Source organism: Chiloscyllium plagiosum, chromosome 2 (assembly GCF_004010195.1).
Source record: "Chiloscyllium plagiosum isolate BGI_BamShark_2017 chromosome 2, ASM401019v2, whole genome shotgun sequence".
Lineage (NCBI taxonomy): Eukaryota > Metazoa > Chordata > Chondrichthyes > Orectolobiformes > Hemiscylliidae > Chiloscyllium > Chiloscyllium plagiosum.
The window spans coordinates 146,255,995-146,270,128 of record NC_057711.1 but is presented as its reverse complement, the minus strand read 5'-3'; the positions used below and the strand labels follow the sequence as shown (position 1 = coordinate 146,270,128).

Below are 14,134 nucleotides of genomic sequence, written 5' to 3'. Positions count from 1 at the left end.
GAAGAACGCCTCATCTTCTGCCTCGGAACACTTCAACCCCAGGGCATTAATGTGGATTTTAACAGTTTCCTCATTTCCCCTTCCCCCACCTCATCCTAGCTTCTAACCTCCAGAAACTCGGTCCCCTGACCTGTCCGGACTTGTCCGACCTGCCCAGCTTCTTTTCCACCTATCCACTCCACCCTCTCCTCCCTGACCTATCACGTTCATCTCCTTCCCCACTGACCTATTGTACTCTATGCTACTCTCTCCCCCCCCCCCCCCCCCTCTAGCTTATCTCTCCACGCTTCAGGCTCTCTGCCTTTATTCCTGATGAAGGGCTTTTGCCCGAAACGTCGATTTTGCCTGTCCTCGGATGCTGCCTGAATTGCTGTGCTCTTCCAGCACCACTGATCCACAATCCAGAAATGCCCATTTCCAATCAAGTAAAATTAAAATCTCAGCTTTGATGTGGTCAAATGAGTGGAAAATGACTGATTTTACAGTTAATGCCTCTAGGTGTCATGGAGTTGCATTATTGCAGCTCCTGCCCCATATATTCACAGGGCAGTAATAAAACCCTGAGCTCACTCTGGACCTAGGCTGTGGGAAAACTCAATCTAGCTTCCCTGCCCCTTCGTTCCCAGATTGTAACAGCTCACTGAGATTTTTGAACAAAATTTCTCACCTCCCACCCAGGATGAGTTTTGCAAATCATCTTTAAACTCTGGACACTGCCCCTCCATGAGGAGGACAGGTCCGAGGAGGTTTGCACATTGGATGTTGATGTACTGCTGTTAACCTTAGAGCCAGAGGCGGAGAATTGTTATTGTGCAGAAGGAACGTCCCAGCGTGTCTGAACCGGCTCTCTGAGAATTTGATCTGAGTGCCTATCTACACACCTTGCCCCATAAACCCGCACATTGTGTTCTGTTTGATCATGCGATTAAACGCTTCAGTTGAACTTCGCACTGCACTTTCAAGCAGTGCACGATTTACACACTGAGAATGTGTTTTTTTTTCTCTCCTCACAGTTTGCTTCTCTTTTGAAATACTTTACGTCTGTGCTGTCATGTGGATGAGAACATTTTAACCCTATCCTTTATTTAGCCCCTCCTGATCGTGAAAACTTCTATCCGATTGCCTCTTCACTTTCTCTTCTGCAAGGAGAGTAGAGTCAGAGAGTCATAAAGATGCACAGCACAGAATAGACTCTTCGGTCCACCTGGTCCATGCCGACCAGATATCCCAACCCAATCTAGTTCCACTTGCCAGTACCCGGCCCATATCCCTCCAAACCCTTTCTATTCATGTACCCATCCAGATACCTTTTAAATGTTGTAATTGTACCAGCTTCCACCATTTCCTCTGGCAGCTCGTTCCATGCATGCACCACCCTCTGCATGCCTCTTGTGCACTCACTCCATTACATTCAAATTATTTTGAAATTGTGGCACCCAGAACTGTACATAGAACTCCAACTAAGGTCTGACTGGTACAGATGTAAGTACGGCATGCTTTGAAACTGAGTGTACTGTGTGCTTTAGTAACTACTCTCATTACTGACCTGCCACCTTTATTGAGTTGAGATGATTTTATAGATCGGGCTAACGGCAGGTGTCTTTTCCCTGGGATAGGGGATTTTAAGATGAAGAGGCCCATTTTTAAGGTGAGAGGAGAGAGATTTAAAAAGAACTGAGGGGCAAATTATTTATATAGAGGGTGTTTCACATGTGGAATGAACTTTCTGAAGAAGTGGTGAATGTGGACACAGTTACAATATTTAAGAGACACTTGGATAAGTACATGAATAGGAAAGGTTTGCAGGGATATAGACCAAGTGCATGCAGGTAGGACTAATTTAGTTTGGGATTATGTTTGCCATGGACTGGTTGAACTGAAGGGTTTGTTTCCATGATATATAATCCTGTGGACTCTATGACTGTATACACACCCAGGAACCTTTGCCCTTACACACTTTTTAGAGTAGAACATTTAATTTTGATTAGAGTAGAGATTAGATTAGATTACTTACAGTGTGGGAATAGGCCCTTCGGCCCAACAAGTCCACACCGACCCTCCGAAGAGCAACCCACTCAGACCAATTCCCCTACATTTACCCCCTCACCTAACACTACGGGCAATTTAGCATGGCCAATTCGCCCAACCTACACATCTTTGGACTGTGGGAGGAAACCCATGCAAACATGGGGAGAATGTGCAAAATCTTCACTGACAGTTGCCCAAGGCAGGAATTGAACCCGGGTCTCTGGGACTGTGAGGCAGCAGTGCTAACCACCGTGCCGTTTTATATTTTTCTTTATGCCTAAATGTATCACCTCACACTACATTGAATTTCATTTACCACCTTTTCACCCACCCCATCAATTTGTTAATGCCCTTTTGAAGTTCTATTCTATCCCATTTTGGAAATGTTCCAACTTTTGTATCATAGAATAAAAAAATCCGTACAATGTGGAAACAGGCCATTTGGCCCAACAAGACCACACCGACTCTCCGAAGAGTATCCCATGCAGAATCATTCCCCTATACTCTATGCTTCCCCTGACTAATGCACCTAACCTACACATCCCTGAACACAATGGCCAATTCACCTAACCTGCACATTGTTGGACTGTGGGAGGAACCCAGAGGAAACCCACGTGGACATGGGGAGAATGTGCAAACTCCACACAGTCATCGAGGGTAGAATCAAACCTGGGTCCCTGGTGCTGTGAGGCAGCAGTGCTAACTACTGGGTCACCATGCAGCCCCAAATTGTTGAAATTGTCTCCTGCAAACGAAGATCTAGATCATTTATAAGTATCAGAAAAATAAGTGGTCTCGATATTGAACTCTGGGGAACTCCACCACAAACGTTCTTCTGCTCTGAAAAGTACATCCATCATTATAGTACTGTCTGTTTTCTGTTGCTCAGCTAATTTTGGGCTACTGTCCCTTTAAGTCATGAACTATAACTTTCCTCACAAGTCTTGTGTAGTACTGGATTGAAACAAACAGAAATTGCTGACGATACTCAGCAGATGTGGCTGCATTTATGGAGAGAGAAAGAGTTAACATTTCAATTCTGTGATGACTTTTTTTTTAAAGAGTCCGTATGAAGTACATCAACAACATTCCTCTTCGTTACCTCTTCAACAAATGAGGTGGAGGTGCCGTTATTGGACTGGGGTGGACAAAGTTAAAAATCACACAACACCAGGTTATAGTCCAACAGGTTTATTTAAAAGTACAAGCTTTCAGAACACTACTAAGCACAGCACTCCAAAAGCTTGTCCTTTCAAATAAACCTGTTGGACTATAACCTGGTGGTTTATGACTTTTAACTCTTCAGCAAACACCAGCTAGTTAGTTAGACACCTAACAGGAACTGGCATAGAGTCAAATTCTGTCAGAACTGAAGTGAGTGGGAATACATGGAAAAGGTGGATCTGCACAAGGGAGTTGAGACAGCAGGATAGAGGCCATCTAACTCATTAAGCATGTCCCGGTGCTTATGGATCCGACAGAACCATTCTCATTTCATTGTCTGGCAAGAAAAGGCAATAAAGCTCTCCTTAATTCAGTGACTCCCTTCATTTAATGGAGAATAATAAAGATTTCAAGAGGTCATAAGCTGGTCTAAGATGAAACTTAACAGATGAAATGGAACATTCTTTCTTGAAAAATGATTCCATGTGCCAGAAGAATGAAGGAAGCAACAGAAAATAGATGGTATTATTTTAAAAGAAGCAGCAGGATAGAGAAACCTATGAGCATCTGTACACAAAGCTCTGATGCAGACAGGATGTTTTGAGAAGAAATTAGAGTGGTGCTGGAAAAGCACAGCAGGTCAGGCAGCATCCGAGGAGCAGGAAAATCTGTGTTTCGGGCAAAACCCCTTCATCAGGAATGGACTGATGAAGGGCTTTTGCCTGAAATGTTGATTTTCCTGCTCCTCAGGTGCTGCCTGACCTGCTGTGCTTTTCCAGCACCACTCTAATCTTGACTCTAATCTCCAGCATCTGCAGTACCCACCTCCGCCAGGATGTTTTGAGAAGTCTTTCTTATTCATTCATGGGATATGGGTATCACTAGCGAGGTCAGCATTTACTGTCTATCTCAAATTGCCCCAGAGATGGTGGTAGTGAAATACCTTCTTGAGCCACTGCAGACAAGGAGTGAAAGGCCACCTGATACTATGAGAATTCAGAGGGTCTGAAGTCAATGTTGAGGGTGCCAGGATCATCACTCCTGATTATATATCACTGTATCACCATCTCTGAGTCTTTACTGCTGGTGAGACAGGACCTAGCTGTAGTGATGCTGATGACTGGAATATATTGTATAAAGAATGATTTCATGAGAACGACTATGTCAAGCTGTTGCTTGCCAGTCTGTGAGATACCTCTACAAAGTTTGACACAAATCCCTAACATTAATAAGGTGACCTTTGGGGCTGGATTGACAAGACAAGGTTTACCGTTGCCTTAATCATTGCCAGATGGTCTGTAAGTTTCATTACTTTCTTTATAATTGTTTAGTACAACTGAGTGGCTTGTTAGGACCATTTCACAGGGTAGTTAGGAGTCAATTACATGGCTGTATGTCTGGTGGAGACAAGTTAAGATAGCAAATTTATTTCACTAAAGGACATCAATGAACCAGATAGGCTTTTATGTTGATTGACATAATCTCAATTTGGCTACCTTTCAGTTCATATTCTGTTGAATTAATATTTTGCAACTTTCTATGTCCCCAGAACATTAGCCAGGGGCTCTGGATTACTAGTCCAGTGACATTATCCCTATCTTCTAAAGATTGAAGAGGCAAAATAAACTTCTGCTAAACCTTTGTAAATCAAATTGGGCCTGAGCTGGATTATTCTATTAATTTCTGGGTACCATGCCTTAGTATGGATGTAAGGGCTGTGGAGATGGTCGAGAGCAGGTATGATGCCAGAAACACAGATCTTCGGTTATTTTGAGAAGGATTGTTGTCCTTACACCAGAACAAGTCAAGAAATGATTTAATGGAGGTACTGAAAATGATGAGGACTTTTGATAGAATAAATAAGGAGTAATTATGTTTTGATTAGATTCCCTACAGTGTGGAAACAGGTCTTTTTGGCCCAACCAGTCCACACCGGCCCTCCGAAGACTAACCCACCCAGACCCATTCCCCCTAACTGATGCACCTAACTCTACAGGCAATTTAGCATGACCAATTCACCTAACCTGCACATCTTTGGACTGTGGGAAGAAACCGGAGCACCCGGAGGAAACCCACGCAGACAAGGGGAGAATGTGCAAACTCCACACAGACAGTCACCCGAGGCTGGAATTGAACCCGGGTCCCTGGCGCTGTGAGGCAGCAGTGAGCTACCGTGCCGCCCTGTTTATTAGGACTCTGATAATTGGGCAAGCATGGATTGGAGGTATTTGGAATGTATAATCTGAAAAGCTGGTGGTAGCAGGGTCAATCACAGCATTTAAATGGTAATTGAATAAATACTTGAGGAGAGAAGAACTAATGTGAGAGTAATTGGATAATCCTTTCAAAGAGACAATGGACCAAATAGTCTTCATATCCATTCCATCGTTCTGTAAAATGGAGTAACTGTTTAAACCAGTGGATCAGTGGAGGATGTGTGTGAGTATTCATTCTGATTCCTTGAGGTTGGCAAAGTAGGCAAGCATTCGTACCTCATGGACTGAAGAAGTGAGAAAAGCAAATTAGCATTAGAGAAAAAGTAAAATCTGATGCATAAGTAAATTGTTATTTGATACAATGACCTGGTTGTTGGTGGCCCACTTATTTAGTCCTGGTTGCCAACCATTTGCTTGCCACATAGACAATCCACTTTGTGGCCTCTCACCTCCACCTTTCCCCTCACCCTGAGTGATGTTACTGATTGTGGAGACCCTGGAGAAAGCTGATTGTCAATCCACCCTCTTTTGAACAATACTGGAGGACGCTGAAAATCTGATGTACAGAAAAGTAGGATGTATGGGGGTGCCTTCAATGGATAGCAATTCAATGTGAAGGATTTAGCTGAAATCACACAGAAGAATATGTGAACAATGAGACATGCCTCCTGCTAGAGCCAGATGAAAATTAATAATTGATAGAAAAATTGCTGAATTGGGGAAACAAAATAACCTTGTTGGCCTATTAAAGGTTTCAGACCATCCAAAACCCTGGCACTTGTATTCTGCCTAGTATGAAATTCCACTCGTCCAGTATCCTGTGTTTACTAACCGACACTGGATCCTGGTTCAACAATGCTTGAGCTTAAAATTCTCATTGCTATTGTCAAGTACTTCCATATGTCGCTTCACTCCTCCCTATCTCTGTAAACCCCTCTGACCCTAAGCTTTCCTCCAGTCCTGATTCCTGAGCACCTCCAATTTCCTTCACCCAATCATTTAGACCATGACCTCAGCCTGTTACACGAGATCCAGCAACATTGCACTTCTCCCACCCCACACAACTTAACCTGAATATTTCCACCATTCTTTCTATGTTTACATTTTAAAACCCTTTTTATTGTGATTTTGGTCACCCGTTCAAAACTTTCCTTAATTGCCATGGTGCCCATTTTATGTGGCTGATTACCCCTTTATGAAGAGCTTGGAAAGTTAACACTACAGGCGTTATGTCAATGTATTTTTTTTTGTGGATTGTTTTATATTTGGAACCTTTAATGATGCCGTTCATCAAAGCTCTTGAGGTTTGTAGTTTGACTTGTGGGATACAGGTGCCAAGGTTTTGTATGGGGATCCCCCTTGCAGTTGCTACATGCAGCAAAGTTTCCTCCTGCAATTGAACAGATCAGGTCATGGACTGCAAACCCAATCCCTTCATTATGCATTTCCCTAGCCCCTACTTTCCACTGTTACAATTAAGGGGTCCTGGGTATAATGTATCTACGGGTGTAACTCAGTTATGCACAGATTCCGAGATCTCTTGGCAGCCATTTTCCTATGCAGCCAGACTGCAGACATATGAAATAATAGCAGATGTAGGCAATTTGACTTCTCGAGCCTGCTGTACCATTCAGTAGGATGATGGCTGATGTGTTTGTGTTTCAAAAATCACATTCCCATCTGCCACAAATAACCTTTGATCCCCTTGCTTAACAAGAACCTATCTACCTCTGCATTAAAGGTATTCAAAGTCTGTGCTTCAGTTACCTTCTGAGGTAGAGAGTTCCACTTGTCACACAAACCTCAAAAGCTGGTCCAACCTATCCTCAGAAGACAACATGCTCATTACAGATATCAGTTTGGTAAACTTTATCTACAACACCTTGAACACATCACCATAAACAAGGAGACCAAAAGTGTCCGTAGTATTTAAGACGTTGTATAACCGAAAATGTAACTGAAGTTTAACATGCTTTTTTTAAACTCCGTTCAATCCCATCATAAAGGATAGCATTGCACCAGCCTTCTCAATCACTCGCTTTACCTGTATACTGTCTTAATGTGACTCATACCCTTGAGTACCTAAATCCCTCTGTACATTGGAATTCCACAGTCGTTCTCCAATCAAGTCATACTCCACATTTTGTATTCTTCTGGCCAAAGTGAACAACTCCACAATTTCCCACACTAGCCCATGTTTTAGCTCAGTTACTCAACCTGTCTGTATCTGTCTACAAACTCCTATGTCTTCTTCATACACTATTTTCCTACCTATCTTTGTATTGTCAGTTAACTTAGCTATCTTGCTTTCATTCCTCTCATTTAAGTCATTGATATAAATTGTAAAATCTGAGTGTCAATCACCGAACCCTGCAGCACTGCACACATCATATTCTGGTAAAAACAATGACTGCAGATGCTGGAAACCAGATTCTGGATTAGTGGTGCTGGAAGAGCACAGCAATTCAGGCAGCATCCAAGGAGCAGTGAAATCGACGTTTGGGCAAAAGCCCTTCATCAGGAATAAATCCAGAATCCACATCATATTCTGCTAATCAGTCAAGAACTTATTTCTGCATACACTTATTTTTTTGCTAGCCAGCAAATCTTTTATCTGTGCTAATTTTTAATTGCTCATGTAATAAGATTTTATTTTCCACAAAAGCTTATGATGTGGCGCCTTATCTAGTTTCTTCTAAAAATTGAGTACAATATGTGTACAAACTTCTCAGTATCCACAGAACATGTTACTCAATCAAGGAACTTCAATAACTTGTATAAGTATGATGTCTCTTTCATATGACATTCTTGGCTTGAGCTGTGTGTGTCACCATAATCTTACTAGACCATAGGAGGTGCTCTTATTAGAGAGAAGCAAATGATGGTGGTTTAACCTGAGGGTCACTAGACCTCAGGCAAGGGAAGAGGTTGAGAAGCAGAGTCATTCATGGAAACCTCAAACCAGTGATGGGAATTGAACCCATACTGGTGGCATCACACTGCTCTGCAAGCCAATAATTCAGCTAACTGAGCTAAACCGATTCCCTCTTGGCTTGAAAGCTTATTTTAAAGTAAGGAATGCTTGCCTATCACCTTTAATCGGTTATACCTGTTAGACCCTTGAACAATTTTTAATAAAGTCAAAAAAAAATCTCAAGATGTATGACAATCAAGTAGTCACAATATCAAATTCAGAAGAAACTTCATTAATTAGAATTTGGGACTAATCTTCCTACAATTTGTCCTTTATGTTCTTTTAATTGTGTGACACTTAGTTTGATCTTTTTCATTTTCACCCATTGTCACACATATTTTAACTTCAGATATGAATTCCTGATGATCCCAGTTGCCAGGCTTAGTTTGGAAAATACAACCAATTTCACAATGTATGTTTAATCATATTTTATGATCTCAGCTGATGTTATTACTGAGGAACTCAGATCACAGACTGAAATCTGGCTTGTTGGATCAATTTGTTTTTTTTTTGGTTTCAACAGTGATCTCTCACTGAATCATAACCATGTAATGTCGTATTTTTGGGGTTAACAAATCAGGAGTTTATGATGTAAAGGAAGAAGATAAAATATATAATAAACTAATCTATCTGCAGGTAATAAATATTTAGAAATTTAAAGTATAATGTAAAAGTATAGACCTGGATTTTCTGTCTGCCAGATAGTATTAATCCAGCATAGATCAGAAGTAGATATAGGGTCCCTGTAGAATTCATATTCAGGCACACTCTGAAGCATCTGAACCCCTTTCCAATTGGAACTGTATCCACCTGGCACCTAACCCTGTATTCAGTTGACATCCTACCTTCTTGGCACCCTATCTCCTACCCTATCTTCAAGCTCTTCTAAGGTTTTGTGCATGTTGTTTAGCATCAGCACGTCAATTCCAGCATTGAATTTTGGGTCAAGAAGTCATTACCATGCAGCAGAATTGGAGGCCTGTGTAGCTGGTAGGAAAATTAGAGGGACAGCAGCCTCCTACCCATATGGCAAAGTTGAAAGTTCCTCTGGGCAATTCCTCTACATCCATCACCCTTTGAAAGTTGCCATTTAGATTAGTTGGCATCAAAGAAAATTGTTACTCAGGAAAAGTTGGACTATTCAATACGTAGCCGAGCTTCAGAACTGCTACTAAACAGACTCTGTACTTAACTCACATGCACCCAACTACACTTCCACCAGATCACTTACACTCCCTCCCCTGGGACCAGCCAACTCTTACCCACAGAGACTCAACTATGCACTGTGCTCCGCACTGCTCCAACTCCTGGGATTCATCCCCACGTCGAAGACTATCTGTCGCCATTGAATTTGAGAATCATAGCATCGTAAAATCCCTACAGAGTAGAAGTACGGCATTCAGCTACTCTGGAACAAACCTCGTCTTTCCCCTTGCCAAAGTCAGACCCAATGCTCCCCAGTCCCATTCCTGACCCCCAGCACTCCATTAAAGTTGCGATGATCTGATCCACCCAAACCTTTCACCCTCAGTATACAAAACATTTTTTGTCAAGCTGAGCTAATGTTGCCAACTGTTTCTGTTCTTTCCCCCAAACATCCTGCTCACCCATTCTAGATTCAAGAGTGGTATTCTGTTGTTACGCACATGATGCAATGCTGGATACTTGAATCTATTTCTCTTGGTTCACAGAGTTATCTTCTGATGGCACATCTGAGCTTCTCCTTCATATCCTCCACAACAAAGCGGACAGCAACAGTAGCAGTCTGGTATCCTCCAGTTAGATGGTTCTGGTTTGTAATCAAAATGGTCCACAACAGCCTCTTTAATTACATCTCATTTGGGTGCAGAGTTCTTTGTGTTTGGAAAAGGTGTTGTTGCTGCCATAGGATGGAGGGGCACAGCTTTGTGTGGCTGGAAAGATACAATAAGTGTTTCAAAGTGCCACCTAGGGGTCACAAGTCAGCTGAGTTACCGAGAGGGGATTGTAACTGATCTTAGATGTGATCATACATTTGGGGAAATCATTGATTTCCTTAACTGGGAAATTAACCATTGGAAAATAATCAGCCCATCAAGCCTGCTAGTTTTTTAACAGAGCTTCCAATCAGTCTACTGGCTTTACTTTTCCCTTTAAGTATGCAGTTATTTCAAGTTAATAACCAGTTAATTTTTAAGCTCTTATCAAAGTGGATTCTAATCACAACATTTCATATGCCAGTCCAAGTGTTGAATTTCCTGCTACTTTAATGTGGAGAGCTGAACATTGTTCCCAAGAGTGTCAATGCCATATCGGGAAATGGATTGGATTTGTTCTGGCCAATACTGAAGCAGCTTTCCAGTGTGTGCATAAAAATATGATTCAAGGAATTAATGTACAACTACAGCTCAGAAACATTCCTGAGGGAACGCCATGCAGCTCAGGCATATGCTTTCAATGTTTCTCCTTCTCCAGGGGGTTACCGGTGAGAATGTATTGATCTGGCCTGCAGAAGGCAGCCACTGGATTAATTTAAAACCTGTCATTGAGATGCTGATTGAGAAAGGTCACAATGTTACTGTTGCTATATACACAGCAACACTTTATGTGAATTATTCTGAACCTACAGCCATGCATTTTGAGGTATTTGAAGTACCATTTACAAGAAAGAAATATGAAGATTTTATGGAGAAATCTCTGTACTTCTGGATCTATGAGAAACCTCATTTATCCAAATGGGACAGTTACCGAAAATTCTCCACAATAATGGCGAATGCAACAAAAAATTTGAGAAAGATCTGTGATGGAATACTGAAAAACCGACAACTGCTACAAAAACTGAAAGAAGCAAAGTTTAAAGTTCTGCTGGCTGACCCTGTACACAATTGCGGTGATCTTCTGGCTCTGAAACTGGGAATTCCCTTCATCCTGACGCTGAGATTTTCTCCAGGATTTACAGCAGAGAGGTTCTGTGGACAGATTCCAGCTCTTCCTTCCTATGTCCCTGCGACTTTGTCAGAGCTTTCGGATGAAATGACTTTCACTGAGAGAGTTCAGAATGTTTTTTATTTTCTCATGTATGATTGGATGTGCTATCAGATGTGGCTTGACTGGGACTGGTATTACAGTGAAGTGTTGGGTGAGTTGGTCAGCTTCTCTTTTTGATGGAAAATGGCTTGAACTGTTGCCAGCAAAGTAGCACTTATGTAAAACAAAACCTGTTATCTGTATGTTTAACCGTTAACCCATTCCATTGATATTATTCTAATTATATTGATGGCTGTTTTCTCCTTAGGTGCTACCTTTATCAGATCCCTTTCCCAAGCCCAGTCTTTTGATGTCAAACGATATTCAAATTTCTTGCCAATCTTATTAGAATACAGTCAAATGAAAAATTGGTGAAAAGTGTCCTTCACCTCTGTCAATCCCTTGGGGGGGGGGGGGGGGGAGTTGCTTCCACACCAGGAGAATGGATTCAGTTGTGGCTGAATGGTACAGTTCTGGATCTGCAGATTCTGCCACAGTTCTGGCTGGTGGAGTTTCTTGAGGTGGGGGTTTGGGATGCTCTGGATTCTGCATACTCCTTTTTTTTTTGCTGCTTGTGCTTGGACTCCATGTGAAGAGTGGAAGTGGTTGGCACCTTTGAGGATGCTTCTTCTCCAGTTTGTGCATATTGGAGATGCTGCATTTGTTTAGAGAGTATTCAGGGTGTCCTTGTAGTGCTACCTCTGCCCTCTTAGTGATCGTTTACTGTTGTGGAGTTTGGAATGGAGCACATGTTCAGAGAGTCTCGTGTCCGGCATGCTGACAGTGCGGCCCACTCATCACAGCTGGTTGTGTATGACCAGTGTCTCTTTACTGGGAATATCGGCCTGAGAGAGGACGCTGATGTTGGTACACCTATGCTGTCAGTGAATTTGAGGAACCCATTATAGACAATATCATAGTAGAATTGCCAACTTACTTTAAACATGACATAAAATTTAAACTTACTTCACCATCTCTGGTTCACATGAGGCCCTGCACCTAATTAAAAATCTAAAACTGAAGTAATCTTTCCAATTTGGGCTGTGATTCTTTTTTATGCATTTGTTGTTGAGATGTGAACATCACTAACAAGGCTACCATTCATTGCCTTCTCTAATTGCTCCTGGAAAAGAGATGGAGACCTGCCTTCTCAAACTCCTGCACTCCACCTGGCTTTGGGGCAGTCACAGTATGGTTCAGCAGGGAAATGGTTGTACAGTTATGGTAACATAGTGGCAGGTCAGGATGGTGTGAGTCTGATTATGCCCCTGTGAGTACTTTGGAATGTGTTCTTACTCTCTGTGTTATACAAGTGAAGGTCATTTTCTTATTGACTTTTATTTTTGAGTCACTGTAAACGTTTTTGATGCTGTTCATCAACTTGCCTGAGGTTTGTAGTTTGATATGTTTGGTATTCCTCAGAGAGGTCAAAGTAGTATTTTTTGAGATCTCCTGTTAAGATTTTGTCGAGGAGAAAGTGAGGTCTGCAGATGCTGGAGATCAGAGCTGAGAATGTGTTGCTGGAACAGCGCAGCAGGTCAGGCAGCATCCAGGGAACAGGAGAATCGACGTTTCGGGCATAAGCCCTTCTTCAGGAATGATTTTGTCGAGCACTACCTTTTGGTGTTCAGGAGTTATTTTTTCATTCTCATTAACTCACACTACTAGTAACAATACCTTCTATACATGTGGTGATGTGTGTGGTATTTAGACTAATACAGAAGCATAATTAAACATATTCATCAATAACCTCAGTAATGATGAGGTGTCCATTAAACTAAAATCCGAAACACAGAAGGAAAGCTTTGATTTCCGAGAGATCACAGCATGGGAATTGGCACAACAGGCATTCGTTAGCAAGGAAGTGTTTTCAAAATAACTGCCACATACTTCTCCATACAAAAAGCCACCCTCCTACAGACACCTTTGATTGAATGGAGAAATTTAAACCAATGAGTTTCACCTTTCCAATATGTATTTTAGGAGGATCCACTACATTTTTGCAAAGTGTAATCATGCATGAATTTAGACAGCTTTAAATTGCAGATTCTACATTCATTCGCAGGGCGCACTTTAGAGTAGTGATTAAAGTGTCTTTAATCTTCGTATGTTGAGTGTTCCTTTGTTGACGTTTAAAACTGTCGGAGAATTTAGCCCAGTTAATCAGAGATCACAAACACACCGATTGGACTGAGAACTGACAAGGATTTATTTAACAAACCGTGATATCGCAGAAGAGACTTGATCCCACTGAAATAGTCACTGACAGGCTGTTCAGAAGGAGCCACAGCTGCTTCCCTGAACAGAGAGTACATGGAGTGTTATACCCTTACAACAATGAAGTGTCAATTATGAGACAATGGTGTGAGTTGACCAACAAGGAGAAATAAAGTTCATTCATTGAAAAGAATCAAGTGTCTGATATCTGACAGAATTTCTTAATTGACTCAGGAGTTTTCTGATCCTTGGCTGGAGTAGGTATTAGCAGGTTTCATCTGGTATCAATGTGTTCATATTATTGAGGGGGCAAGCAAAGTACCTTTGGTGCCTCTTTGTCTGGGTACCCTTTGTGAAGGCTTGACTCCTAGTGGGAGCGGCTGTGCCCTAAGGACATCGGAGGTGCTGGGCTATTGTGGAATGGGAGCTCATTGTCATTTAATCTGAAGAAATATATTCTCTTGGTCTGGGGCTGGATGCGTCATGTCCTGTGGTATGTGTGATGTCTTGGTGCGGCTGGTTTGGCCAA

At 41.9% G+C, this 14,134-nt stretch overlaps 1 protein-coding gene across 4 annotated transcripts in view; it reads left to right on the top strand.

Moving 5' to 3' along the window:
- ugt2a5 (UDP glucuronosyltransferase 2 family, polypeptide A5) overlaps positions 1–14,134 on the top strand; it is a 106,712-nt gene that overhangs the window by 37,756 nt on the left and 54,822 nt on the right. The window contains exon 1 of one of the 4 annotated variants that reach the window (XM_043720765.1): positions 10,481–11,500. The exons of the other annotated variants lie outside the window; for them this stretch is intronic. Coding sequence (XP_043576700.1) covers positions 10,795–11,500 — 706 coding nt within the window. The 5' untranslated portion in view covers positions 10,481–10,794. Of the gene's footprint in view, positions 1–10,480; positions 11,501–14,134 lie in introns of those variants that run through there. 4 annotated transcript variants of the gene reach the window in all.